This window comes from Mollisia scopiformis (assembly GCF_001500285.1).
Source record: "Mollisia scopiformis unplaced genomic scaffold LY89scaffold_7, whole genome shotgun sequence".
NCBI lineage: Eukaryota > Fungi > Ascomycota > Leotiomycetes > Helotiales > Mollisiaceae > Mollisia > Mollisia scopiformis.
Window position 1 is genome coordinate 468,455 of NW_017263587.1, and position 21,740 is coordinate 490,194.

General features: G+C 46.6%; 12 protein-coding genes and 1 non-coding gene across 13 annotated transcripts; 7 read left to right on the plus strand and 6 right to left on the minus strand.

Moving 5' to 3' along the window:
- Nucleotides 1-298: 298 nt before the first annotated feature.
- LY89DRAFT_579705 (uncharacterized protein) lies at nucleotides 299-1,545 on the plus strand (the record flags this gene model as incomplete). Its single annotated transcript, XM_018209021.1, has 8 exons — nucleotides 299-508; nucleotides 557-678; nucleotides 728-758; nucleotides 807-853; nucleotides 902-945; nucleotides 997-1,076; nucleotides 1,129-1,234; nucleotides 1,286-1,545. The coding sequence occupies 8 exons, from the start codon at nucleotides 299-301 to the stop codon at nucleotides 1,543-1,545; spliced, it is 900 nt and encodes a 299-aa protein (XP_018074146.1).
- Nucleotides 1,454-1,948, plus strand: LY89DRAFT_611630 (uncharacterized protein). Its single transcript, XM_018210589.1, has one exon. The coding sequence runs from the start codon at nucleotides 1,651-1,653 to the stop codon at nucleotides 1,897-1,899; it is 249 nt and encodes an 82-aa protein (XP_018074147.1). The 5' UTR covers nucleotides 1,454-1,650; the 3' UTR covers nucleotides 1,900-1,948.
- Nucleotides 1,949-3,426: 1,478 nt separating this feature from the next.
- Nucleotides 3,427-5,957, minus strand: LY89DRAFT_611633 (uncharacterized protein; the record flags this gene model as incomplete). Its single annotated transcript, XM_018210590.1, has 3 exons — nucleotides 4,832-5,957; nucleotides 4,452-4,782; nucleotides 3,427-4,154 (listed from the first exon to the last, which is right to left on the minus strand). Coding segments are annotated over exons 1-3 (1,935 nt in total), but the record flags the coding sequence as incomplete, so codon positions are not given.
- Nucleotides 5,958-6,027: 70 nt separating this feature from the next.
- LY89DRAFT_682645 (vitamin B6 biosynthesis protein) lies at nucleotides 6,028-7,774 on the minus strand. Its single transcript, XM_018214538.1, has 3 exons — nucleotides 7,145-7,774; nucleotides 6,896-7,078; nucleotides 6,028-6,805 (listed from the first exon to the last, which is right to left on the minus strand). Exons 1-3 carry the CDS (start codon nucleotides 7,292-7,294, stop codon nucleotides 6,194-6,196), a joined length of 945 nt encoding a protein of 314 aa, XP_018074149.1. The 5' UTR covers nucleotides 7,295-7,774; the 3' UTR covers nucleotides 6,028-6,193.
- A 241-nt stretch (nucleotides 7,775-8,015) lies between these two features.
- LY89DRAFT_641054 (uncharacterized protein) lies at nucleotides 8,016-8,620 on the plus strand (the record flags this gene model as incomplete). Its single annotated transcript, XM_018211697.1, has 3 exons — nucleotides 8,016-8,259; nucleotides 8,307-8,386; nucleotides 8,465-8,620. The coding sequence occupies 3 exons, from the start codon at nucleotides 8,016-8,018 to the stop codon at nucleotides 8,618-8,620; spliced, it is 480 nt and encodes a 159-aa protein (XP_018074150.1).
- Nucleotides 8,510-10,881, minus strand: LY89DRAFT_461386 (putative Xaa-pro aminopeptidase P). The gene is made up of 3 exons (XM_018207686.1): nucleotides 10,625-10,881; nucleotides 9,215-10,572; nucleotides 8,510-9,169 (listed from the first exon to the last, which is right to left on the minus strand). The coding sequence occupies exons 1-3, from the start codon at nucleotides 10,698-10,700 to the stop codon at nucleotides 8,744-8,746; spliced, it is 1,860 nt and encodes a 619-aa protein (XP_018074151.1). The 5' UTR covers nucleotides 10,701-10,881; the 3' UTR covers nucleotides 8,510-8,743.
- Nucleotides 10,882-11,037: 156 nt separating this feature from the next.
- Nucleotides 11,038-14,946, plus strand: LY89DRAFT_461439 (ARM repeat-containing protein). The gene is made up of 8 exons (XM_018207687.1): nucleotides 11,038-11,392; nucleotides 11,543-11,724; nucleotides 11,776-12,117; nucleotides 12,174-12,294; nucleotides 12,351-14,118; nucleotides 14,169-14,353; nucleotides 14,410-14,690; nucleotides 14,739-14,946. The coding sequence occupies exons 1-8, from the start codon at nucleotides 11,342-11,344 to the stop codon at nucleotides 14,821-14,823; spliced, it is 3,015 nt and encodes a 1,004-aa protein (XP_018074152.1). The 5' UTR covers nucleotides 11,038-11,341; the 3' UTR covers nucleotides 14,824-14,946.
- A 1,254-nt stretch (nucleotides 14,947-16,200) lies between these two features.
- On the plus strand, nucleotides 16,201-17,149 carry LY89DRAFT_731051 (uncharacterized protein; the record flags this gene model as incomplete). Its single annotated transcript, XM_018219539.1, has 3 exons — nucleotides 16,201-16,343; nucleotides 16,395-16,465; nucleotides 16,515-17,149. 3 exons carry the CDS (start codon nucleotides 16,201-16,203, stop codon nucleotides 17,147-17,149), a joined length of 849 nt encoding a protein of 282 aa, XP_018074153.1.
- A 174-nt stretch (nucleotides 17,150-17,323) lies between these two features.
- LY89DRAFT_666651 (1,2-dihydroxy-3-keto-5-methylthiopentene dioxygenase) lies at nucleotides 17,324-17,996 on the minus strand (the record flags this gene model as incomplete). Its single annotated transcript, XM_018212925.1, has 4 exons — nucleotides 17,324-17,449; nucleotides 17,499-17,546; nucleotides 17,594-17,917; nucleotides 17,967-17,996. 4 exons carry the CDS (start codon nucleotides 17,994-17,996, stop codon nucleotides 17,324-17,326), a joined length of 528 nt encoding a protein of 175 aa, XP_018074154.1.
- A 1,080-nt stretch (nucleotides 17,997-19,076) lies between these two features.
- On the plus strand, nucleotides 19,077-19,903 carry LY89DRAFT_461538 (uncharacterized protein). Its single transcript, XM_018207688.1, has one exon. It carries the CDS (start codon nucleotides 19,309-19,311, stop codon nucleotides 19,774-19,776), a length of 468 nt encoding a protein of 155 aa, XP_018074155.1. The 5' UTR covers nucleotides 19,077-19,308; the 3' UTR covers nucleotides 19,777-19,903.
- Nucleotides 19,904-20,072: 169 nt separating this feature from the next.
- On the plus strand, nucleotides 20,073-20,470 carry LY89DRAFT_461539 (uncharacterized protein; the record flags this gene model as incomplete). The annotated part of the gene is made up of 1 exon (XM_018207689.1): nucleotides 20,073-20,470. A coding segment is annotated over exon 1 (269 nt), but the record flags the coding sequence as incomplete, so codon positions are not given.
- LY89DRAFT_t27 lies at nucleotides 20,297-20,368 on the minus strand. Its single transcript has one exon. It is a non-coding gene; the product is annotated as a tRNA-Gly (tRNA).
- Nucleotides 20,471-20,579: 109 nt separating the features above from the next.
- LY89DRAFT_705704 (thioredoxin-like protein) lies at nucleotides 20,580-21,636 on the minus strand. Its single transcript, XM_018217470.1, has 2 exons — nucleotides 21,297-21,636; nucleotides 20,580-21,249 (listed from the first exon to the last, which is right to left on the minus strand). The coding sequence occupies exons 1-2, from the start codon at nucleotides 21,597-21,599 to the stop codon at nucleotides 20,935-20,937; spliced, it is 618 nt and encodes a 205-aa protein (XP_018074157.1). The 5' UTR covers nucleotides 21,600-21,636; the 3' UTR covers nucleotides 20,580-20,934.
- Nucleotides 21,637-21,740: the final 104 nt, after the last annotated feature.

Sequence of the window (21,740 nt, forward strand, 5' to 3'; positions counted from 1 at the left end):
CGAGGCTCACCACCCGGACGTCAGAGTCGACCCTTATGCACACCTGTCTTCGTCTGGATCTGGAGATCTAGTTGACATGATGGGCTCAATGTCTTTCGGTGGTAATGAGACCGCAGGTTACACGAATACCCTCCCGAACGGTTACGCCACTCGGCAAGCCATGGTCGTCTATTCACAGCCTGGCCCTAATGCCGCTTCCCCATTCTATGGATTTGCGCCGGCATCTAGCGGCTCTGGCATGATACCTTACGGCCAGCAGCTTATGATGGTCGCCCCCATGCCCATGGCTTCATATGGCATGCAGCCAAGCGGCTTCGCATACGAATTGGATGACTACTATGATCATCACCATGCTCCATCTTACCCCTACGGTCGTTCTCGCGGCGGTTATGGATCCCGTGGAAACTATGCTTCACGTCGATTGGGAGGCTCTCGTCGTGATGAACATAAGTCTGAGAATATAGTCACGATCGAACGCATCTACAATGGTTCGGATGTTCGAACCACAGTAAGTCTTCATTCCCAATGTCTTTTCGCACTGCTTATGCAAGAACAGATCATGGTTCGAAACATCCCCAACAAGATGAACCAAATGGAGCTGAAGGCATTCCTTGATCAAACCTCGCGTGGCAAGTATGACTTTATGTACTTGCGTATTGACTTCTCCAACGGTGCCAAGTATGTACCCTCAAATGCCACTTGCTTGACCTTTGCTAACCTCGTTCAGTGTCGGATATGCCTTCGTCAACTATCTCGATGTAAGTTTCAACTCATCCAACTTTGAGACAGTTTTCCTGACTTCACAGCCGATGGATATTATCGAATTCATTCGTGCGCGTGCCAATCGTCGCTGGTAAGCTATAACACTCCTCAAACAGTATCACTTTGCTGATATACACAGGGAGGATTTCCATAGTGATAAGGTCGCCGAGGTTTCGTATGCCAGTAAGTTGTCTGTGTTATCTTTCAAGAGACATGCATCTAATTTGTGTCCAGCAATTCAAGGCCGCGATTGTCTTATTCAGAAATTCCGCAACTCGAGCGTTATGCTCGAGCCTGAGGAGTGTCGACCAAAGGTAAATCATCTCCTCTTGTTATTGATTGATGCGGTATCTGATGACTTCGTAGTTGTTTTACACGGAAGGTCACCCGCTTGCTGGTCAGGAAGAACCATTTCCTCGTTCTGATAATCAAAGCAAGCTGCAGAGATCCTGTCAGAATGCTGAACACGTTGGTAAGTTCTTCTCCATCTTCATTTCTAATGTTCAAAACTCACGTAACCCAGGCCTCTTCGCTCCTGCGGCTGGTCAACACCATCGTTTTGAACAGCGCAACCGTCTCTCGCAATTTGACCGAGGCACAACTATGGCTGCTCAAGAATACGAAGAGAACTTCGACGGACCCTTCGGTAATAGCTATCATGGCTCTTATCATCGTGGAGGTCATCGTGGAGGCTTCTCTCGTGGCGGTGGCTTTGCTCGTGGTGGTCGTGGCGGCCGCGGCGGATATCTTGGCTGGAACGGTAATGATGCTCATCGTAAGTGATCATTTCCTTCATGGTGCAGACTTTGCTGACGATTCAACAGAATACTGAGTGCCCACCATACACTTCAGATCCTTTGTCTTTCTCGCTTTGGGAAGTCGACACCAATGTGGCTATGTTCGGAGCCTTCTGGTGAAACTTGGAGATTACGACTCTCTTTTTCGGGTGTTTTGACGAAGTTGGCGAATGGCTTGGCAATACCGGTTCCTGTCTTTGCCCTTTTTTACATAGACACAATTTTGCAACTTAGCTTTTTGTTGCTCCCGACCTTGGGTGGTAATATGAAGATGACTGGCCCTTTGCATTGGGAGATTGGGAGGAATTTTCATGGCTGCTGCGCTGCTTTTCTTCGATAGATCGATGGTTTTCTACTAGGAAGGTCTGATGATATCTGCAAAACGATGCTTTTCAATACTCACTTGACCTTTTCCCCTCGAGATGTGACTCCTGTGATCTTATGAATGAACTCGTCTTCTCTGACTACTTCCTCCTCCTGTTGACGGCCTCGAACGAAGAGACTTCATGACAGAGGAACAACATTCGCAGCTCAAGGTCAAGCAGTTTAAGTACGCAATAGATCGATCAATCAATCATGAACATGAACCAGGAGTCATCACAATCACATCAAACAATCTGAAAAGACTTCATCAAGAATCTCAATATTATATCTTCAAAATCTACGCCGTGGATCTGTTATATCCGTTGCTATCTACAAGATATCCAATGCATGCATGTCTTCAGTACCGACCCATCATGTCTCATTCATGGGTCTCATCCAAATCTCGTGAAGAATTCTAACGCCGTGCTGAATGCTGATTAAAAGAATACAGGATGTGCTGTGTCTGCCAATATCAAAGCCAAAGATGTGTCTCGTTATGTTGTCCGAGAATCGAGAACGAGAAGAGAAGCAAGGTTGTTTATTAGTCGACAGGTAGAGCAGGAAGGGGTTTTCGAGCGATACTGAAGCTTTGCAGCTTGTGGTGTCCTTTCGGTGTTGGTGATGATTGTGTTGAAGGTTGTGCTTGCGTGGTGGGCGAGGATTGAGGTTGGATTGGGGAGGTGGAGGTATTGGCTAAAGATTGAAGTCGAGATAGAGAGGGCATGGAGTGCCTGTTGCTGCCATTACTCATTGGGACAGCCACCCCAATATCGTTACCGTTGAAGGCTTCGGTTCGATTTATATTCGAGCTGGGAGAGGACTCAGGTGGAGGTGATGGCAATCTTGGCGGGAAGGTTTGATAGAGGTCGAGGTCTGACGTCGATCTCGAATATTGCGGTGAGTTGACTGGGATTGGTTCGTCTGGGAACTCTAGCTGTGGGATTGGTTGTGGATCGGGTGTGGGAGATGATGGAAGGTCAGGAGGGAGAACTTCTTCTGCTCCACTGGGTGGAGGACTGGGTTCTTGTCTTATGGAAGCTTTTCGTTTCCTTGGCGTACGTTTTGGAGACTGTGCTGGGATCTCTGGTGGTGTGATAACGATCTCTTCAGGGATTTGAGGTGTTGGGTCTTCAAAAGATTCAGCAGATTGATAGGATGAAAGCGGTTCGAACTTTTCTGGAAGCTCAACATCTTCCACAGGAAGAGCTGGTAACTCAGCCTCGTTCTTGACGAAGACATCTTCAGGCCCAGATGGAGGTGTCATTGCTACTTCCTCGGTCTGCGAGTATGCTGACAATGGAGTTTGGGGACTTTCGTCTCCTCTACTCCGCGACCTACTTCCCATCCTCTCATCACTTCTCTGTCTTCTATGCTCAACTTCTAGCCAATCTCGTCTAGTCCTAATAGGATCATTCCTGACGTATTCTGGACTATGCGGTGGACTCTCGATTGGACTTTCCATGCCCATACCAGACATGAATCTCATTCTGTTATTCATGTTGGAGTATTCGAGAGGACTGCCACCAGAGACGTGCGTGAAGATCACAAGGCCAAGGCATAAGAGCACAAGAACAGACTGTACAATCGACATCCGTTTCTGGAAGACTACTTCATCTGCCAAGATATTGAGGCGAGAACTGATAGCCAGTATTTCCCTTCTTGACTCCTCTCTTTGCGATTCTAGTGATATGACAGTACTTTGCCATATCTCATCGTACTGCTGTCTGAAGTGTCGAAGCTCGTCAAGGACCGTACTATTCAGGGTGTCCAAGAAAGTAGTCGTCTTCTGCAACTGCTTCTTTTCAACCTTCGTAAACGCTTCTCGCAGAATCCGGGACTGCTCTTCGATATACTTCAAAGATAGAGTAGAATTTGTTTCCAGGAAATTGAGACGCCGAGACACAGCTTTGAAGAAAGATTCTTGGATCGTTGGGAGGGAAGAAGTTGCTGATGATGTACTAGTCGTTTTGTTCTTAGGCGTAGTGGTTACGTTTTGCGACTTGCTGGCTTGGGTCGCTGAGTTCGAAGAGGCAACTTCGGATGAAGTTATAATGTTAGATGGCACAGAAACTGGAGTTGAGGATTCTTTGGTCGTACTGCTTGAGGCTGTTGATTCGACATTCGAAGAGGGAGACGACATAGCAGTATTGCCATTTGAAACAGTAGTCTCTGTAGCAGAACTAGACGTTGAACTCGACGTATGGCTTCTTGAAGTTGTAGTAGTAAGGTTCGCTGTGGCTGTGGGAATTGCAATAACAGGGGCCTCAACAACAGGTGCTTCTCCAGGGAGACAGGTATCTTCGAGCCAATTTGGGCTTGCTACATCGAAAAAGCCGAGTTTCACCCAAGGTGTAATCTTTGAATCAATATCAGCCTCTGCTGAATCTATGTCTCCTTTTTCTGTGCCACGGGCAGCATGCTCTGCTTCTTGAGCAGCTTTGATCATCTCTTCAGCAGCAGCTCTCAGCTTCTCTTCTTCTTGAATGATCTCTGCTACGGCATCAGGGACATACGCTTCTTCTCCCTCACTATCGCCCTCGTCCTCATCGTTGATAGACTCAGTCTCTTTCCAGCTCTCCAGCATCCGTGTTCCATGAACTCTGACAAGAGACAATGGGCAATAGTATTCATTACCATAATGGCTCAAGAACTCTATCCTGATATACCTTGCCCAAATTTGAGGATTTGCAATCAAGAATGCTTGTATCTCTCTCGAATTTCGAGCTTCGTATGTCCCGACGTCCTTCCATTTGTCTATCTTTACTGGATATCGGTCGCTGACACTGACTCTGAAGGTTCGAATTTGGCTGGAGAAGAATTCGTAATTGGCAAGGACAACGGTGTCTATCCAAATATCTTCCTGTAGGATTATTAACATAGGCATAATAATCTAGAAGAGGCAAACATACTGAAAGCTCGATGATGATAAACTTGTTTTCAGCAGAGCATTCGGATAGCATATAAGAGTCCTTGTTCTCAATCAAGACAGCTTTGGAATTCTTGGCTCCAGGATGTGTCTTCAAAATCGTAGCTCCAGCATCGAAACTAGCATAGGAGAACCGCTCCTTGCACGTCTTCCCAGCATCATTACTCCTATGGTGATCTTTCTTTCTCCCATTTCCCTCTACCTTTTGAGACTCTTGCCCTGCTCCAGTTTCTCCGGCATCCTCGGTTTGACTTTTCTCATCTCCTTTCCCTCCCGTCCGGAAAGAGCTGAAGTCCAGATCAATCTCTCCTTCATCTCCCAACGAGTCGAGGTTATTCTGGAAACTCTCGCTATCCCTCTTCTTCACATCTCCAGACTTTTTAGTCCCAATATTGGCATTTGCTTGTCCGGCTTTCTCAAGTGTCTGCTTCTTCCACTCTTCAAAAGACAAGAACGAAGCTTCGCCCAGCTCACCGCTCTCGAGATCTGTAGCTGACGCTTCCGCCGTCTCCGGGGCTGTAGAAGAAGGAATCGGACTCGCTATCGAGTCCGCAGATGCCACAGTGATCGTCGAAGTATTCATTGCTCCCTCCAACCCCTCTGTCGCAACAATAGCACTGGAGCTTCCAGCTCCAGTGCCATTAAAACCATTCCACTCTTTCCGCAAACATTGCTGGGGCAGCGAGTCTGTGATATAGTTGATCGTCCTGGCTTCGCAGGTCCCTGTACTCTGCACAGCAGTCGTCGTCGGTGTCGAAGCTGTGCTTATGCTGCTACCCTCTACACCATTCTGGATCTCTACAAAAGAGACCAGCAGCACCAGTGCCACGGCTGCGAATCTGCGACTTGGAGGCAACATGGCGGCTGCATCCTGTTCAAGGGAGGAATGTACAGAGGATTATATTTATCGGACAGTTAGTAGGTGAAGGTGGGACATCGAGTGGAGGTGCGGGATCTAGTTTCTAGTGGTCAAGCTGGCGGAAAGTGAGCGAGGAAACAGGATTGGACAATGGGGCGGCGATGATGAGAAGCCGCATGAACCGTGCAGCAATAAAGCAAGAGTTATTGGTTACGATGCAAGGCAAGAGGTGTGGCGAAGGTGGCTATCTTCCTTGCTTTCTAGATCTTGATGAGAACGAGATCGTTCTTTTTTGGTGGGATTGGAATTCTGTTCTTGATCCCTGCGTCTGGAACTTCGATTGGGATTTACAGACGAAGTACAGGGGACGATCAGACGACTTCACTATAACCTCAACCTCCTTTCTATGTCACGGAGATGCCTCAACTTCGTATTACAAATTGTTTATTTTGCTTTTGTTGAAAAATCCATGCTGATAAGAAGCAATTACCAGCCTCGGCCCTGCATCTTGTCCTTCGCATCCATAGCACTGACGTTCAATCCCACCATAGCTTCACCAAGATCCTCACTCACAGCAGCCAAAACCTTCGGGTCATTGTAATGTGTCACGGCCTGGACGATAGCCTTCGCTCTCTTGCTCGCATCTCCAGACTTGAAGATACCTGAGCCAACGAATACACCATCGCAACCAAGCTGCATCATCAATGCCGCATCAGCAGGCGTAGCTACACCTCCAGCAGCAAAGTTAACAACAGGCAATCTACCAAGCTTGGCAGTCTCCTTTAACAGCTCAAACGGAGCTTGGATCTCCTTTGCCAGTATTCTCAGCTCTGGATCGCTCATGCCGGATGCTCTAGCAATCTCGGCATTGACGGTTCGCATGTGTCTGACGGCCTCAATGACATCTCCAGTTCCTGCTTCACCCTTTGTACGGATCATAGCAGCACCTTCAGAGATACGACGGAGGGCTTCACCTAGGTTTCGGCATCCGCAGACGAAGGGGACAGAGAAAGGGTGTTTCTCGACGTGGTGGGCATGGTCGGCGGGTGTGAGGACTTCGGATTCATCGATGTAGTCTACGCCAATGGCTTCGAGGATCTATGATTCAAAGACGTCAGCAATAGCCATTACGATTTCCCATTGTTCGGAATAGAGAAGGTAGTGGAGGTAAGGAAAGGTAAAATATACCTGGCACTCGACAAAATGTCCAATTCTCGCCTTAGCCATCACAGGAATTGTAACCGTTGCCATGATCTCCTTGATCATCTTCGGGTCACTCATTCTTGCCACACCACCTTGAGCACGGATATCTGCCGGTACTCTCTCCAAGGCCATAACGGCGCAAGCTCCAGCTTCTTCTGCTATTCTTGCCTATAAATCCATGAGTCAGTCTCAAATCATTGAGCAGTGAAGTAAGTGGAAGAGAAGATAGCATACCTGCTCCGCATTGACAACATCCATAATAACTCCTCCCTTCAGCATGCGAGCAAGACCAGTCTTGACAGTAAAGTCTTTAGTGTTGCTGCTTCCATTGGATTGGCCTTGGCCTTGGCCGTTGGTACTGTTGGTAGGTAACTCGGTGGCCATTCTGGAGTTCTCGTTGATCATTACTTTTCTTTCTATTATCTCTCGCAGAACCTAATCAAGAATAACAATCAACGTATCGGACAAGAGGAACTAAGTCTCCAGAGAATCAGAAGTGAATTGAACGTTGCAACAAAGTGTTATGACTCTTCCCTCAAGTCAGGTCACCAAAAATGCTCTAAGTAATTTTTTTTAACTACCTACCAAACCCCTCTAATCCGGGGCCGAATCGGAGGGGTCACCCCTAAATCAAATCCCTGTCCCACGCCCTTCTTCCTCCATCTTTTTCATCGCACTCGGGATCTGGAGTCAGAGAAACATGCTCCTCGTTCACCGGTCTATTCCTAACCAAAGGAGCCTTCCGTTTTCGGACATTTACACATAACGGCGGAGAAAAAAGGAAGCATTACCCCTCCATCGAAACATGCGGGATGATTCCTTCAAGGCCGCTGCAAACCGAGAGTCTACCCGTTGTGATTTTTCGAGGTGTGAGGATCGGCGGTCGGCGTTTACATGGGGGATGGTGATGTCAATGAATGGTGGAGCTAGGGATGAAGCTGTGCGAGCAGGAGCTCAAATTGTCACCACGTGCATTGATGATCGATTCGCAATTTGTGTTTAAGAGCCAGCACAGCTATAATTGAGCCTCAATTCGTACCTGCATTTCCTCGTGCTCCATCCACTGTCTTGAGACGAACATTCAAAATCGACTTGTAAGAGCACAATGGCATCTCTCCTCCTTCGCCCCCTCCTTAGACCCCAAGCTCTTGGTCTTGGCTTAGGACTTTCTTTGACAACATATCACGCGGTATATCGACAGCAAGCTATTCGTCTTGATTCATCTCCATCGTCGTCGGGGTCAATTTTGTCCGGGGATAGCTACAGGAAGAATGCCCAGGTACCTGTGATTCGAAATGGAGGTTTGAATGAGAGGGCTGTGAGGCAGATTAGTAGCGGAAGTATTGTTGGTATGAATTTGATGTAAAAACACAAAATGAAATGCTGATTGATTCAGGTCTTTGTGCCGGGCTGGTTGTCAGTACTTTCTCGAGACCATTAGCAATTGTGCTTGGACTCTTGATTGTTGGTGTGCAGGTATGTTCAAGTCAAAAACTAACACTTCAAACGGAAAAAGAGAAAAGCGCGAAGGTTCAGCGCTGACCACCAGTGTAGTATGCTTCATCTCAATTAGGTATTAATATAATACCCTACAATCGACTTCAACGATACGTCACAAGCATCGATCTCCGCTCAGCTGTTCAAGACAATGTTGCTTTCAAACTCTCCTTCGGCACCACGTTCGCCTTAGCAGCCTTCATGAAGTTTTAGGTCCTGGTTGTCATCGTAACATTATACTAGACTCGTATCGTGTAGAATACCATAATCAAACAACGCTTCCTTCCATGCTCGCCATGCTATGCCAGAGAATCCCTGCCCCAAACCCATATGTACTTAGAAAGGTTGCGTCTCATGTTCCAACCACTTCATTGCCACAGAGGTTGCATAGAAGAAATCCTTCGTCTTAGCGTGAACGTCGGCGTGGTATTCGTTTAGCCAATGCTTTTCCCTCCTAGTCAACAAGCTCTCGTCAATCAATTTTCGGCAGTAAGGAACCATGGTTACATGCTCAAAGCCAAGATATGGCTTGTCGCCAAACTTGTGCTTTGTTTCCGCCTCCTTCACCATGATGATATTCTCAATGCGTATGCCAAAGTTGCCATCTTCGTAATATCCGGGCTCATTAGAGATTACATTACCAGGCGCTAAAGGTACTTCCGAGTATTGTATTCTGGTTCCGATGCCGATGGGACCTTCATGCACATTAAGATATGAACCAACTCCATGACCAGTGCCATGCCTGTAGTCTAATCCTTCTTCCTGTTCAACTGTTAGTCGAGTACAAAGTTGATGATGTTTACATACCCATAAGAATTGTCTCGCCAATGTATCAAGCGCAAAACCGGTCGTGCCTTTGGGGAATATGGCAACATCAAGGGCGATGTGACCCTTCAGCACCAATGTATATGCTTTCTTCTCTAGCTCTGTCGGCTGCCCGAAGTGTAGGGTTCTGGTTGTGTCCGTCGTTCCATCATAGTACTGGGCTCCAGAGTCACAAAGGTATACTGCGTTGGGATCAATGGTCGCGCAATTGCCTCGTTCCGGCATGTAGTGGATGACGGCAGCATTAGCTCCTGTTGATGAGATCGTATCAAAAGACAATCCGACAAAGTGCTTATGCTTAGACCGCAGCTCTTCCAGCTTGTCAGCAGCAGTGACTTCGTCAATTGTTGCCTTCTTGACCACAAGTTGATGTTCTAGCCAAGCAAAGTATTCGATCAGCGCTGATCCGTCCCGGATGTGACATGCTCTCATGCCTTCCATCTCTGTATCGTTCTTGACAGCCTTGGCGTCTCCAATAGGACTTCGAACATCTTCCACTTTTGTATCTCCGCCCAAAGCTCTTTTTAAAGCCCATGAGGTCTTAGTCGATACGAGGAATTTCTTGATCTTCGCCTCAGGCGCTTCCTCGCCCTCAGCAGGATCCAAGGACTCAGCTAGAACCTGAGAATCTTCGAATATCTTCTCGTATGGGCGAATAGACACCCCATTCTCGGTCAGATAGGTATTACAATCGCTGTCTAGCTTAGAAGCATCGATGTATAGGGTAGCTGTCGTAGGAGTAACGCTAGCGTACGAGAAGAAGACAGGATTGTAGGGAATATCATTGCCTCGAAGGTTGAAGAGCCAAGCAATCTCGTCTAGCATAGAAACGATAATTCCTGAGCTCTTCTTCTTGTCCAGCTCTTTTCGAAGCTCCTCGAGTTTGGTCTTGACGTCCTTCCCAGCAAATTGAACAGGCAACAGTTTCACTATTTCACTAGGCTTGGCAGGGCGGGACTGTCCCCATATCGTATCGACAAGGTTTTCCTCGAGTGGCACTAAGTCTTGTCCTCCTTTCTTCTTGATCTTCTCTGAGAGCTTTCGAGCTTCGGGTGCTGAGATGACTGTAGGGTCGACGCCCACAACTTTCCCGCCCTCAGATTGATCTGCAGACCACTCTTGCCAAGTTGGCACGTCTTGGAGACCTTGCTTCAATAACAGCCAGTTAGCATCGAGTTGCTTCGTAGCTTGGTTGAAGTATCGTCCGTCCGTCGCCAAAGCCGCTTTCTCATGAGTGATGACAGCACAACCCGCAGAACCTGTGAAACCGGTTATGTATTCTCTTCTAGCATCGCACGGTGCGATATATTCGGAGGAATGGCTATCTTCGGAGGGGACGACTGCAAGTGTATTAGGGACTGGTTAAAGCTTGGATGCCGGACACTTACATACTGTAAACGTCGACCTTGTGCTGCTTCATAAGCTCTCTCAACCGATTAAGGCGGTCTGTCGTATCAATCTTCTCCATGTCTGAATCTATCCTTCCATCAGTACCCCGCTAGATGTCTCGAGCTTCTTGACGTGCCTTTGCGGAATGCGTTCGTAGCGTAGGAATTGTACCGTATGTAGATGTGGAGGTTCTGAGGTTTGTATTGCGTAAGAACAGAGGGTCTGGTCTTGCTGAAAGCTTTTCCAAGAGCCCGGAAAGATCGCATTGGTTCATTCAGGAAGGAACCCCCCACGAGCACACGAGACTGGATTCAGATGCGGAGTAAGGATGACCGAGCTGTGTCGGAAGATTGGCAGGAGACCTTCAGGTTGTAATTAGTTATGAAGATGCTTCATATGCAAGGTAAGACCAGAAACTTACTGAGCAACTCATGAACGCCTTGGCAGGGAGCAGTAGAGGGACGAAGTGGGAGGCAAGGGAGTTGATGATAACGCGGGCCTTATCCACCGCCTGAAAATCGAGGCCAAGCGTTGCCATAAAATAATGCCTTCCACAACAAACTTCTCACAAACAAAACAAAATTTCTAAATTCTTTGCCGTCTTTGAAAATGTCTTCTTGAGTTACCCGACGATCTCTTCCTAGGGCTTGATACGATGAACTTCCGAGACGTTGAACTTGAGATACATGGACACACATTTGTCTCACCTGATCAGCAATAATGGAGAACATTGGTGGGGACCTACCCACGTCCCTCGAAGAAGTTGAGAGTGTAAGTTATTTGATCTATCCCTCTATGTACTTCAGAACGAGTGTTACTCGGCCGATTTGATCATATTTCAGATGGCCAAGTAAAAGTCGTTCTCTTCCAAGTCTTACTCGTATCCGCGGACTGTCTTGACTTATACTGATTCGACAAAAGCTCATTCTCCAGCTCTATCAACCTGGAGCCCCAGCAAAGATAGCCAAAATCCAAGAAACACTACAAAAATTGCAGCGCGCTCCCCAGGGTTGGCAGCTTGCAAATGGCTTGATGGAACACCAAAACGAGCAAGTCCGATTCTTTGCGGCTCTAACCTTCATTGTCAAACTTAACACGGACGCGTACGTTGATCGAAAGAGAAACAATAGTGATGTATACTAAACGACACACAGAAAGTCGTTGACTGAGGGGAACGCGCAAGCATTACTCCAGACCCTCATCAGCTGGCTTATCAGATGTATGACCAGCTCCGACAGAGCCCTTGTCATCAGGAAGTTATGTTCTACTTTAATAGCATACTTCGTCCAATTCTCCACATCATGGTCAGACTGTGTTAAGCATATCATGTACTGTATGTGCGCCAATGAAGCTCTACCCTACGATCAGCTCTCAGCCGCCCCAGAAACTTCAATATTGGTCCAAAGCATCCCAAACGACAGAGCTGTGGCTGTCTTTTGGTTTGCTACTACTCTCGTAGATGAGGTGGGAAAGATGGATTCCAATAATATGAAACAGTTCGGTTACTCCCTTCAGCAGACCGGCCTTGCGCCTTACTGACTCTTCGTTCCAGACATAGGTTTCATCAGTTGGTAAAACCCAACGTCGAAGACATTGCGCCATTGATCTCGCGATACATATCAGACAACACTGCTGACATCAAAGTCAGACAAGAGGCTTTGAAATGCTTTCAGGTAACTCTTAACACCCCTTTCATGATGATTCCATTGGAAAACTACTAACTTCTCAGTCTTGTGTGTCTTACTCCCATCGTGCTTTTGTCGACGACGAGATTGTTCTTGAACCCCTGCGGAAGTTATCAAAGCCTGCTTTGGAGGAGTGTCTTGGCAATGACGAGCTATATGAGATCACAGTTGAGATCTTTTCTGACGTTCTTGCGAACTATTCGAAGTTTCTCCATGACGAAGACTTCAATCTCCTCAGGCAGATTCTGAATAGTTCATGGGCCCAGGAACGCTACCAACAACTGGTCATGGGAGATTTTGAATTCGATTCCCTTCAGTTTGGAATGTTCATGCTTGCTTTCGGCGATGCTACCGTCCAGGACTTGACTCGAAATAGCGGATCGGTAGCTCAATCTCAATACCTCTCAGCTCTTTGTGGACTTCTCTCTGCCGAAGGATACGCAGTTCACGAAGACAAAATCTACATGCCCACCCTCGAGTTCTGGAACACTTTCGTTGAAACCATGGTGGACGAGATCTACTCTGTGGATGGCGAGCACCCTCTGTGGTTCAAGTCAGCCCAAGACCACGTAATGCAGGTTATTTCTAACTGCTGGCGAAAGAGCCAATTCCCACCTGGAAACATATATAATTCGTGGGATTCGGTTGACCGAACAGGATTCAAGGATGCGCGTCGGGACTTCTCGGACCTTCTTCAGCAATTCTATCTTACAACAGGCATCAGTCTCCTACAATTCTTCATCTCCTCGATACAAGCATCAACATCCACTAAAGATTGGGCCCAGATAGAAGCCTCAACATACTGCTTGTCGTGGTTTTCAGATTGCATCACAGATGACGAGCAGCAGGACCAATACTTGGATCAAATATTCACACCGGCACTCGTGGCTATTTTCATGGACCCAAACAAAGAAGTGCCCACTAGGGCAATGAAAGGCTTCTTGGATCTTGTCAGCGTTTATGCAGACTATTTCGGACGTAGGCATTCACAGCTACCCAGTGTTCTGAACATAGTCTTCGAAGCAACCAGCGCAACAGCTCTAGCCAAAACAGCTTCTAAGTCTATTACCAAGCTTTGTTCCGATTGCCGAGAGGTTCTTAAACCCGAGCTAGGTGCTTTTCTCCAACACTATACCAATATCGCTTCTAATTACGCACTTGACTCTGCCGTCAAGGAAGCTGTCATGGAAGGTATTGCTTCTATCATACAAGCACTTGATAGCGAGGATTTCAAATTGGCTCCATTAGATACTCTTTTCAACTACGTTGAGACAGACATCGAACGCTGTTTGAGCATGATTGCTTCGTCGTCAGCTGGTGCAGTTTATGTAGTTACTGGAGCTGATGGCTCTCGAAAAGAGCTTACAGCCCTTGATTTCGGCATCTTGGCTTTGAAGTGCCTCGTTAGTATTTCGAAAGGTGTTCAGGTCCCTGACGACAAGCCTGTCGATCTCGAATCCAAGAGCCCAGTCTCTCCTTTCTGGACCACAGGAGAAGGATCCCGTGTCCAACAGAGAATATATTCAATGATGTCTCGCATATATGATGTCTTAGGAATGAGCGGCGATATCATCGATGAGCTTTGCAGAGTTTGGCGTCACGGATTTCGAGAGATGGAACCTGGCCCTTTTGTGATGGCTCCCGAAGTATCATCACAATTCCTGATGAGAGCAACCTTACAGACTCCACGTCTCGTTCGTGTGATCGATACAAGCTGCTCTCTTATCGCCGCGAAGAAGTGGGGACCTGGCTTGGAGCAAGTCCTGGAGACTCTGCTTGTCTGGCTAGCACAATTACTTCAAGCATTAGGAGGTAAGATCTCCCTTCAGATTTTGATCTCCTCTTTAGCTAACATTACGAAGAACCTAGCAATGATCCTGAGATTGCGCAAGCTGGTATCGAGTTCTTACAGCGACTGACTAGCAAATTCCCTAAGATTCTTCTTAACCACCAACCTGTCGTCTCACTAGAATTCCTCTTCATGTTTGCCCTTGGAGCTCTAGGTGGAACGGACCCTTTGCCCAAGGCCGCAGCTGCGGATTTCTGGGTAAGTGACATCTCTTGACCTCAGCATACACAACATAAGTACTGACCATCGTATAGGCCACCCTAATAAACATTACAGACCAACCGCGAGAAATTCAATCACAACTTGACAACGCCATACAAGCGATAGGACCACACCTCGCACAGAAGCTCATATACAATATCGGTGGACATGCTGCTCGTAGCGAGCTCGACAAGCTTTGTGATCCATTGAGGAAGCTGGTTGTACGTCAAGCCAACTCGAAAGCCTGGTTCGAAGCTGCTTTGCTCGACCAGAATTTCCCCAGCGATAATATCGAGGTCAAGGACAAAGAGACTTTCCTGCAGAAGATCATGTAGTAAGTTACGCTCCCTCCCTTCCTGTCTGAGAAGTGCTAACTCTTCAGCCTTCGTGGTGCAAGAGGCACGAACCAAGTAGTTCGCGACTTCTGGCTTTTGTGCAGGGGATCGAATTTCGCATATGCATCTTGAGAATCGATAGCTTCATGATACCCACGTTGATGACAAAGGATGGATGAAACGAGGAAACGAGATCTCATGTCAATTATTGTAGATAGGAAATTAAAAAATATCACTAGAAATCAAGACAGGCCCTTACACTTTCTCGACTTTGGGCAGGGATATGTCGAATCGTGACTTTGAACAATGAAGCTATTCATTGTTTTAAATTCTTCTTTTAAGACTTTAAGCAATATCTTATCGAATCCTGGGTTAGAACCAGGAGGTTTTGTATCATTCTCAAGATTTCTCTAAACTTTGGGCCTGGCTATGTTGGATCCTGACTTAGAGTGATGGGGTTTTACATCTATATGATACTTCTTTCCAGACTTTGGGCGTAGGTGTGTCAGATCCTGGATTAGAACTTCGAGGTCGTGCAATATTATGAAAGTTCTCTATTGACTTTCAACAGGATTATGTCGGATCCTAGCTGGGAACAATGAGGCTTTGCAAACCCACCATTGGCACTTTCTGGATTTTGGGCTGGGGAATATTGGATCCTGGCTTGGAACTTCCAGGTTTCTGATACAGCATGACAATTCTGCAAAGTTTTTCAAATTTTCACCAATTGATTTCCTCTACGATCACATGCCATCACCTGAAAAATGAGCTTCCGTTCTCGTTCCCTTCTACTGTTCCACAAGGGCCACAGCAGGGCCCATCTTCCATGCGATTGTGAAATCCCGGTTACCCCTCCACAAACACACTGCTGAGGCCTGCTGCAGCTATAACATGCAGAGGCTCGGGTAACTCAGTGGACAATGAAATAGACATTTCAGTTGCCAATCTTTTCATCAAGGTTGAACACATCGGCGTTTCGCTGATGTTTAAATAATTTTAATGACGTTGTTATGGTACAGTATTCACTTTTCGCCGATGGCAGAGGGTGTATTAATTGGAGTTTTGGGGATGGATTCAATGATACTTACATGTACTGTTGCGAAGAATTCAAAAGTATCTCGCGTATGGCTCACATTTAGCCTTGAATTACTGAAACTCCCCGATTGTTCAGAATGTTGAAACTTGACAGCAATGAAAATTCCTTGACTATGAGACTCTCGTAGCTCGGACGAAAGCGAAACATGAAAGTGTCAAGCGGACGAAATCAACACCGTTGAAAGACCGTCCTTCTTCAGTGGTATGTTTGAGGCTGAAGTACTCCCTTCTAGAACGACGCAGAGGGGCCTAGAATCTTAAATTCTTTGAGGTGTGTTACAAGTGAGAAACTGAGAGAAGATACAGATCTCTATATACTTTCAGATCCGTCCCTAACTCCTAGAGATATATTCCAATCCAAGATATCTTCACCACCCCTATTACATCACCACTCTTACAAACACCGAACTCACCATGGCTTGGAGCCCATGGTCAAGTACCTCATCTGTTCCGAGGGTGACAGAGTATGATTTAGATAACTCAGATGAAGCATGCAAAATTACCCCAGCTGTACCACAGACACTCGGACGGGTTGGGAAACAAGAGCTGGACTTCTCGTATGTTTATTTCATACAATTGGCCCTTTTCTTTAACCTAATAGCTTAAAGGCCCATGGACGAAATAGTGACGTTTCACGTGGGATCAGGAGACGATGAGAAGAAATTTATCGTGCATAAGAGTAAGGCATTACCAGCTCCCTTCAACTCTCAGCACTCACTTTCCACCAGGTCTAGCATGTCAAGTCTCACCCGTATGGGAGAAGGCATTCAACAGAGCGTTCATCGAAGGCCAGACTCTATCCTGCACTTTGTTGGATGTAAAGCCCAATCCGTTCACCCTGCTGGTGAAATGGATCTATGGTCGAGACCTAGACACAGAAGCTACAAAAGTAATGAAGATATTGTCCGGTCTGTCAGGTAGTGCCAAGGACGATGAGAACGAAAAGTTGCAGAAGACAGTGGATGACCAAGACATATCCCTAATCCAACTCTGGATTCTTGCTGACAGGCTGCTCATACCGCACTTGCAGGGCGATGTCATAAAGATCCTAAAAAGCAGAAGAGCTGCTTCACAATGGAATGAGACCGAATCTCGCCGAAAGAGAGTCTCATTATACCGCCCCAGCTACCAGTGGTTTCCCACTGTATTCGAGAATACCAAACTCGACAGCCCACTTCGTGACTACACTGTTCATCAAGCGGTCTTCTACTTGGATGCGAAGACTTTCCAAGAACATCCGGAGTGTTTCCCAAAAGCCTTGCTCCTGAGATACGCCGAATTTACAACAGAGCGGACACGACGATTTCAGGATATGCATGTTGATATTCGTCCGTCGAGGCGTCCCATAAGGCTCATACATTGAGTGGTTCCCGGACTCGTGATGAGGGCCAAATATTTTGGTTTGGCAGCCCAGACGCGGACACCTGAAAGAGCGTGGGAATCACGATACAAATGAGAAGAACAGCGCTTTGATATCCCGCTACCTCATCATACAACCATCAAGTCATCAAGAATCCTTGTCGCCAAACTTCAGCTCTCAGCTTGCCATTGCGGTTCGTGACTGCAGGTAATCTTTTCGGAAAGGGTTGATATCGACCTCAGGACCCCGGTTAAGTGGTGTCCACTTTGGCTCTTCCTTGAATAAGCGCATAGCAACAATGTACTACTTCAAGTCAGACACTAGCCAAATAATGCACATTCCCTAAACTTACATTCTTATCATCCGTTGTGAACCGATGGTAAATGCCAGCTGGTAGAATCTGGACCTCAATCAGCACTTGATTCCCTACTTTCAAAGTATCCTTACGATCAAATCGTCCTTCTCCAAGAAGATCCTAACCCACTCATCACCCTCACTTCTCACATCGAAGAATCCGGAACCATCTCTGATATATCTGATCTCTTCGTCCTCATGCAAGTGCTCATGGAAGAACGACTTGACCTTCTCTTCGTAGATATCTCCCAACTTCTCTGGCGAAACAGTAATCACATCCCTGTTCTTGTAGCTTCTCTCGGTGGCCAACTTATCAACATCTTGCTCCTTGTTGAAATTGTAATAGAGAACGCCGAGCTTCGCAAGGTAATCTGGGGTGACTGCTCGTCCAGAATCGTGAGGTAGGCGTTGGTCGCCCTGGCGCAAATCAGCTCAGAAGCTTTCTATTGACTTTGGATTTACATACCGCCTCGTTGTTAAACCAGTATGCTTTCATGTTGACAAATTACTTTGCACGTTCACTTTGGGGAAGGGAAAGGAGAATGCGCTCTTCAAATACTGTTGATCTTGGAGATGCGAATAGTGAAGTGGTCTGCTAGTGGAGTTGTCAGATTTTGGAGCGGCCGAAAGTATTTTTGTTGCCCCTCCATTTCATCATCGCACCTGATGAGAACCCCGCGATTCGCTGACTCAACAAAACGTGGGCAACGTGAATGGTGCAATTTTGCATAACTTCTACGAGCTACAGAACTCCTTCTTTCTCTCTTTCTGGGCCCACCTCCAAGTGTCGGGGCTTGAGCCATTCAGAAGCCACGATCGTCCCTTGAGACGTGAAGCCCAAACTGACAATCTCCGAAACAGGTATCTGATTACAGTGAAGATTGTCACCAAGCGGTGAAGATGTTTTGCTTTAATTTATGATATCACAAACCTTCAAGGTCGATCTGTGAGAGATGCTAGTGTATCTCTGCCAATTTGTTATGCGCGGTGTACCTTAGTACCTACAGCTTTTAACAAAAGACGGGAGCTTCACCTACTCCCTGGGTCTTTCCCTACTGTAAATATGCCGTTGTTCAATGGAGTGGATATGGAGAGGAGATCTCAGTCAGCCTCTTTTCGGCTGTTCCGGAAATTTTCTATATCATTGGTTGAGTCTAAAAAGAAGCACATGCTATTGCCGTTGTATGGAGATGTTTGAGCCCCACGCAAGCCCGATTCAGCCACCAGGTACTGCTGCGGGACACGCTTCGGCTCCTCAAAAGAGATCTAGATGCCATGAATGCCGCTGCGGCTCATGGCTGAGAACGACACATCACCTGGATCGATGGTTTGGCGCCTCGTAGCCCAATTGTATATGCTTTTTGAAGTCGGGCATCTCCTTTCAGATCTTGGGAGCAACATGCGGCAACGCTACAGAAGCAGTCTCAAAGCATCAACATCTTGGCGTCAACTTTTTGAGGAGCTGGGCTTTGTGTTGTGAGAATTATATTTACGACGACAGTGAAAGCATTGGTTGGTCGCCGCTCGTGCGCTCCGAGCGCTCTTTGAAGATGAACATGCTTAGTTTCAGTGTATAAAGTGCTCGGAAGTGTTCTGGTTTTTGTCACTCAACTTCTACAAGTCAGTGAGATACTTGACTAACATAATTTTCACTTCCTTTATTCTGCAGTAAAAGCCACAAAGCCATCAGTCTCCAGACTACATATAAGATCTCGAGTAGTCACCGGGCTCTGCAACCAAACCTGCTATCACTTCAGCATCACTTGCATCCATTCTTTGACCATTTGGACCTTTTCAAGTTCCTCGTCATGTCTTCAACATCATCTTCATCGAGCCACACCTTCTTCCACACACGCCAATACAGCAAATCTGGCATCGGCGGCATTGGAAACTTCCACAACACATCTAGCATTCTCTCCTCGCCATCAACCCCATACATTTCCCCACGAACAAGCGGCACATTCTCAACCAGCATCGGCGGAGCAGGCAACGTTCGAAACCTATCAGAACGACCTACCGTTTCTTTATCTACAAAACTCGAAAGGGAAGAAGCTCAACGAAGAGCTGCGGCGAAGTATTGGCATCACGGTATTGGAGGAGCAGGAAATAAGACCGGCGCCGACAATGAGAGATCTCCTGCTGCGAGTCTTGGTTCGGCTGTTGAAAATAATGCGGACAGGATGAGGAATGGATTTGTGGGTATTTTTGGGAAGAGAAAGAGGAACATGTTCCTTTTGCCGGATTCTTCTATTGAGTCGTTGTGTTTGAAGGATTAGGATAGCCATTATTATACTCAGGAGATTGAGAGAGGAGTTGGAGTTAGAATTTGGCTTGATACTATTAGATGAGCAGAAGATAGACACATAGTCACCTAGTTGTGGTTAATTCTGATCTCAAACTTACTTTTTTCAAGTGTCATTGCAATTGTGCATGTGGCCCTCACTTGCTGGCAAAATTTTAAGAGCGACTACTTTGAGATGATATACCTCGACAAGAGCAAAATATTATCCAGTAAAACTGTTACCCGCTCATTTGTTAACCGATTGCCCACAAAGGAATTCGGTTCTTCAAAGTCTACTTACCCAACTCCTCCAGAAGAAACTGTAACAAAAGACATGTCTCTACTGGCACTGGCTCCATGTCCTACCTCGCTTAAGACTCAGCACACGAAATCTCTCCCACGGTCCCACCACCGAAAAAAATGGTATTGCACCCCATTCGAACACGATCCTTCAACTATCATCGTTTTGGCTGCAAAAAGGAGGGGAAAAAGTACAAAAAAACATCGAGGCATTTTGCAACCGCCGTGAATCGAACACGAACCTCCACCTTGGAAGGGTGGAATCCTAACCATTGGACCACGGAAGCTTATCATTGGATGACAAAAAAGTGCTTGTTTGAAGTAATAGAGTACAAGAGCAGAAGCTTAAAAAGTGGCTATTTTGTCTTCTGCCTATTGGCTGAATGGATTCCGACCCACAAGCTGAAGGTGGGGGCTGTAAAGGTGGGGCAGAAGGGCAATGAGCAGCAGTTGCCTCCACAGATTCACAACTTGTCACAGTGAGGGGAGGATGACGGAATAGGGAATTCTTCTTTGAGATTTGCTCCGTCTAACAGCTTATGTCTATAAGAGACATAGTCTTCTATCATGTCCCTGAAAGTGGCTCTGACAGGCTTGATTTGACTTACCACTCCCTGGTGATAGGAGTTTCTCGTTCCTTTTCACTCTGAGGTAGACAATGCTTAAACCCAAAGTAATAGGCAAGTCAATCACCATAGAATATGCTGAGGATGTCCTCCCACTCTAGCATTTCCTGGCCCAAGTCCGAGTTCGGAGTAGAATGCGTTTTCCCAAGAAAGACTTCGTCTTTGGCACATCACTTCTTGCTCATAAGTAGTGATAATACATCACTACTCTCAGTGCAAGTAATCCCTCAATCCCAATCATCATCGTCCTCTTCCTCCTGCCTAGCCTTCTTCACTCCCCATTTCACACCGCCCGCATCCTCTGTAGCTTTAGCTCTTTGTATGACACCCGAACTCAGCAATCGGGCTTCTAAGTCTTTCGTCGTGAATGTATCTGGTGTATATCCTAGACCTTCGAAGCCAACAATTCTGTCGACGCTCTTTCCATCGACAAAAGCCAGTACGCAAGGAAGAACCTGGACTTTCAACTTGGTAACCAAGAACGGCGCATTCTCGACATTCATCTTTAAAAATCGAGTGTCGAAGTGCTTCTGTGCCAGACTCTAAAACAGATATTAGTCCTGTATTCCCTCGACGGTATCTTGCATACCTCTAAATGTCCGTCCATCACTCCACATCTTGCAAAGTCGTCCTTTGCAAAATGTACAACTGCATATTTGACTTCTGTGGTCAAATCCATCAATGCCTTCTCCTCTTTGATCTCCGTATAATTTCCAAAGCCTTGGTTCTTCTGCGACTTCGCTCTAGTGAATTCCGAGTGCAGCTGCTGTATTCTCTGTTCTCTAAACGCATCGAGAGCAGGAGAATCTTCGAGCGAAGCGATCAGAGCATCTTCATCGTCGGAATTGCCTTCGTCAAGGACTCTTGCCACATGGGAATCGATATTTGCCATAATATCTGGGGTCGTGAAGTTGTTGCTTGAATCGTTGGTCAATCTACGCGTAAAATACTATGGCAATTTCGCGATGCTGGTTCACGCGCAAGCCAACCCTAGTCCAGATTAGGTCACATCTAAGGAATTCCTTCAACGTTG

Bases quoted from the DNA above. Each gene is read 5' to 3' on its own strand.
- LY89DRAFT_611630 (XM_018210589.1), top strand. From the start codon at position 1,651: ATGTGGCTATGTTCGGAGCCTTCTGGTGAAACTTGGAGATTACGACTC.
- LY89DRAFT_682645 (XM_018214538.1), bottom strand. From the start codon at position 7,294: ATGGCCACCGAGTTACCTACCAACAGTACCAACGGCCAAGGCCAAGGC. The intron at 7,079-7,144 runs GTATGCTATCTT...ATGGATTTATAG, and splicing joins ATGTTGTCAATGCGGAGCAG to GCAAGAATAGCAGAAGAAGC. The intron at 6,806-6,895 runs GTATATTTTACC...TTTGAATCATAG, and splicing joins GACATTTTGTCGAGTGCCAG to ATCCTCGAAGCCATTGGCGT.
- LY89DRAFT_461386 (XM_018207686.1), bottom strand. From the start codon at position 10,700: ATGGAGAAGATTGATACGACAGACCGCCTTAATCGGTTGAGAGAGCTT. The intron at 10,573-10,624 runs GTATGTAAGTGT...ATACACTTGCAG, and splicing joins GCACAAGGTCGACGTTTACA to TCGTCCCCTCCGAAGATAGC. The intron at 9,170-9,214 runs GTATGTAAACAT...ACAGTTGAACAG, and splicing joins TGGCGAGACAATTCTTATGG to GAAGAAGGATTAGACTACAG.
- LY89DRAFT_461439 (XM_018207687.1), top strand. From the start codon at position 11,342: ATGGAGAACATTGGTGGGGACCTACCCACGTCCCTCGAAGAAGTTGAG. The intron at 11,725-11,775 runs GTACGTTGATCG...AACGACACACAG, and splicing joins GTCAAACTTAACACGGACGC to AAAGTCGTTGACTGAGGGGA. The intron at 14,691-14,738 runs GTAAGTTACGCT...CTAACTCTTCAG, and splicing joins TTCCTGCAGAAGATCATGTA to CCTTCGTGGTGCAAGAGGCA.
- LY89DRAFT_461538 (XM_018207688.1), top strand. From the start codon at position 19,309: ATGTCTTCAACATCATCTTCATCGAGCCACACCTTCTTCCACACACGC.
- LY89DRAFT_705704 (XM_018217470.1), bottom strand. From the start codon at position 21,599: ATGGCAAATATCGATTCCCATGTGGCAAGAGTCCTTGACGAAGGCAAT. The intron at 21,250-21,296 runs GTATGCAAGATA...TATCTGTTTTAG, and splicing joins TGATGGACGGACATTTAGAG to AGTCTGGCACAGAAGCACTT.